Source organism: Argopecten irradians, chromosome 13, assembly GCF_041381155.1.
Source record: "Argopecten irradians isolate NY chromosome 13, Ai_NY, whole genome shotgun sequence".
NCBI lineage: Eukaryota > Metazoa > Mollusca > Bivalvia > Pectinida > Pectinidae > Argopecten > Argopecten irradians.
The window spans coordinates 28143966-28146927 of record NC_091146.1 but is presented as its reverse complement, the minus strand read 5'-3'; the positions used below and the strand labels follow the sequence as shown (position 1 = coordinate 28146927).

Sequence of the window (2962 nt, the reverse complement as noted above, 5' to 3'; positions counted from 1 at the left end):
ATTTGATGAGTGATTACCCTTTAGCCCCCGAACCCAAAACCGTCTCAGACGAGGAGTTATCTCCCCTTAGCAAAGCACTGTGGAGAGAGCTTAACCCGAGCGAAAAACACAGTCTAGATTGCACGGTCGCGTGAAAACGGAAAAGCTAATACCCAACCTAGAAAACAAAACAAAATGCATCTGTCACTATAGGAATGTACAGTTGTACGTAGAGCTAGGAATGACAGTCACAAAAGTTCACAGAGTGTTAGAATTTAGACAAGTCCCATGGTTAAAGAAATACATCGACTTTAACACTATCAAAAGAACGCTCTCCAAAAACGATTTTGAAAAAGATATCTTTAAATTGATGAACAACGCCGTGTTTGGCAAGACCATGGAGAACGTTCGCAACATCGTCGACATTAAACTTGCTCATACAGCCAAAAAACTAAAAAAGTACTGTTCTAGACCCTCATTTCAAAGATTCACCATTTTTAATGAGGACTTGACAGGTGTAGAAAACGTCAAACTAAAACTGGTGTTAAACAAACCCGTTTACGTAGGTCAAGCTATCTTAGATTTATCGAAATGCATTATGTACGAGTTCTACTACAAATATCTCAAGCCGAAATATGGGGATGGGATGAAGTTATTATTCACAGACACCGACAGTTTTTGTTATCACGTGCAATGCAGTGATATCTATGTCGACATGTCAGAAGACAGACACCTGTTTGACCTGTCGAATTACCCCATGGAACACTTCTGTCACGACTCGACCAATAAAAAGATACCAGGCTTTTTCAAAGACGAGACCGGAGGCAATCCCATCGCAGAGTTTGTAGGACTCCTTGCTAAAATGTATAGTTTTCGATATGCAACACCTGAAAGTTTTACGTTTGAAAACATGAGAATCACTACTAATGTTTTTAAAGAAAAACAAGTAGCCAAAGGAATCTCTAAAGCTACCATTAAGCGTGACCTGCGTCACGAGATGTACAGAGAATGCATCTTTCACAAACAAAACAAAATGTGTGAAATGCACTCCATTAGAAGCGACAGACATCAGTTGTATGTATATAAAATTAACAAATCCGGATTGTGTGCTTTTGACGATAAACGATGGATCCTACCAAATCTTTGCGATAGCTATGCCTTTGGACATTACAAAACAAAGAAGACATCATAAAGCTTTCACCAGTTTAATATAGAAGAGCAATATAGAGTGTAAAGTTAACATATATAGATTTCATGTGTATATATAGTTGACAACTGTGTTAGATTTTGTATAATTTAGTGAATGATTAAGTTTACAATTTCATTTAGTTATGTTTGATATGAAAACATATATCAATTGTAAAACAGATAACATTTCTCATGTGTACAGTATCAGAACATTATTAACATTTTGTATAATTTAGTGAATGATTAAGTTTACAATTTCATTTAGTTATGTTTGATATGAAAAGATATATCAACTGTAAAACAGATAACATTTCTCATGTGTACAGTATCAGAACATTATTAACATTTTGTATAATTTAGTGAATGATTAAGTTTACAATTTCATTTAGTTATGTTTGATATGAAAAGATATATCAATTGTAAAACAGATAACATTTCTCATGTGTACAGTATCAGAACATTATTAACATTTTGTATAATTTAGTGAATGATTAAGTTTACAATTTCATTTAGTTATGTTTGATATGAAAAGATATATCAATTGTAAAACAGATAACATTTCTCATGTGTACAGTATCAATACATTATTAACATTTTGTATAATTATGTAAATGATTAAGCTATAATTTCTTATGTATATATCAGACAGCTATGTTAGCACATTTTTTTTAAATATAGACAGGTATGATTATCTTATAAAATATAGAGAAGTAAAGTTGTTTATTTTCAATTCTGTTAAACATTCCACATACGTATCTATCTAAATATATATATATATCAATTAGGAAGTCGATTTGCCAGTTTTACACCTATAATAAAACATATTTTAAAAGTAGCCTAAAAATATGTAGATAGACACGTATGCGAAGTTTATTTCTTATGCATATATCCGACACCTATGTTAGGATTTTTTTTTTTAAATGTAGACAGCTATGATTATATAGTAAATTATTTAATAAAATATAAAGTCATTCAGTTGTGATGGCAATTGTTGCTGCATCACATTTTTTTGTTGCGCTTGTTGTGTCTGTTGCTGCGCCTGCTGCTGGGCCTGCTGTTGGGCCTGCTGCTGTTGGTGTATCTGACTTCGTTTTTGATATGGATGCATCCGCTATGTAAATATACACATATAACGTGAAACGAAAGAATAAGGAAAATCATAAAAGAAGTTAATAAGGAAATATGATATAATTCTTTCCATTTTTGTTTATTCTAAAAACATGTTAGTTCCAACTTGTTCACTAATGCTAACTGAAGTGGGATATCAATTAAAAAAAGAGATTTAGAGGTACACTTCTAAGGAGAAGGATACAATTGTGATGAATAAGTATACTTGTTCAACTTACCACTTCCTGCTCCTGCTTAACCTGTTTATATACATTGATGCACCATGTGTGTATGCAACGTGAATCAAAAGAATAGATAAATGAACAAAGAAAGTAGAACCATTATAGAAATAAGATATAATTTCTATGGTTAAAGACGTATCATGTTAGTTTTAACTCACCATTTTTGGCTCCTGTTTTTCCTGTGTTGATAATAAAAAATATGATATATTTCGATAACACTAGTGATAAATGAAGACAACATGTAATTTTAAAGTTGTATATGTACTTACGTCTTCTTTTAACCATCTCAGATGGTCCTCGAATTTATCTTTCACAATCTCAAATCCAGGTATGTCGTCTATCTCCCCCCAAGACAGGGGGAGATAATATATCTTTTCAGCTTTTTTTTCATTCATGTGGAGGTAGAATTCCTCATGAAAGAAGGTTACATTAAACCCCACTGTATT

At 32.4% G+C, this 2962-nt stretch overlaps 1 protein-coding gene across 1 annotated transcript; it reads left to right on the top strand.

Moving 5' to 3' along the window:
- The first annotated feature begins 220 nt into the window (after positions 1-220).
- LOC138305777 (uncharacterized) lies at positions 221-1171 on the top strand. The gene has a single exon (XM_069246047.1). It carries the CDS (start codon positions 221-223, stop codon positions 1169-1171), a length of 951 nt encoding a protein of 316 aa, XP_069102148.1.
- Positions 1172-2962: the final 1791 nt, after the last annotated feature.

What these genes read in the sequence shown, in the direction of transcription:
- LOC138305777 (XM_069246047.1), top strand. Translation starts at nt 221, where the DNA reads ATGACAGTCACAAAAGTTCACAGAGTGTTAGAATTTAGACAAGTCCCA.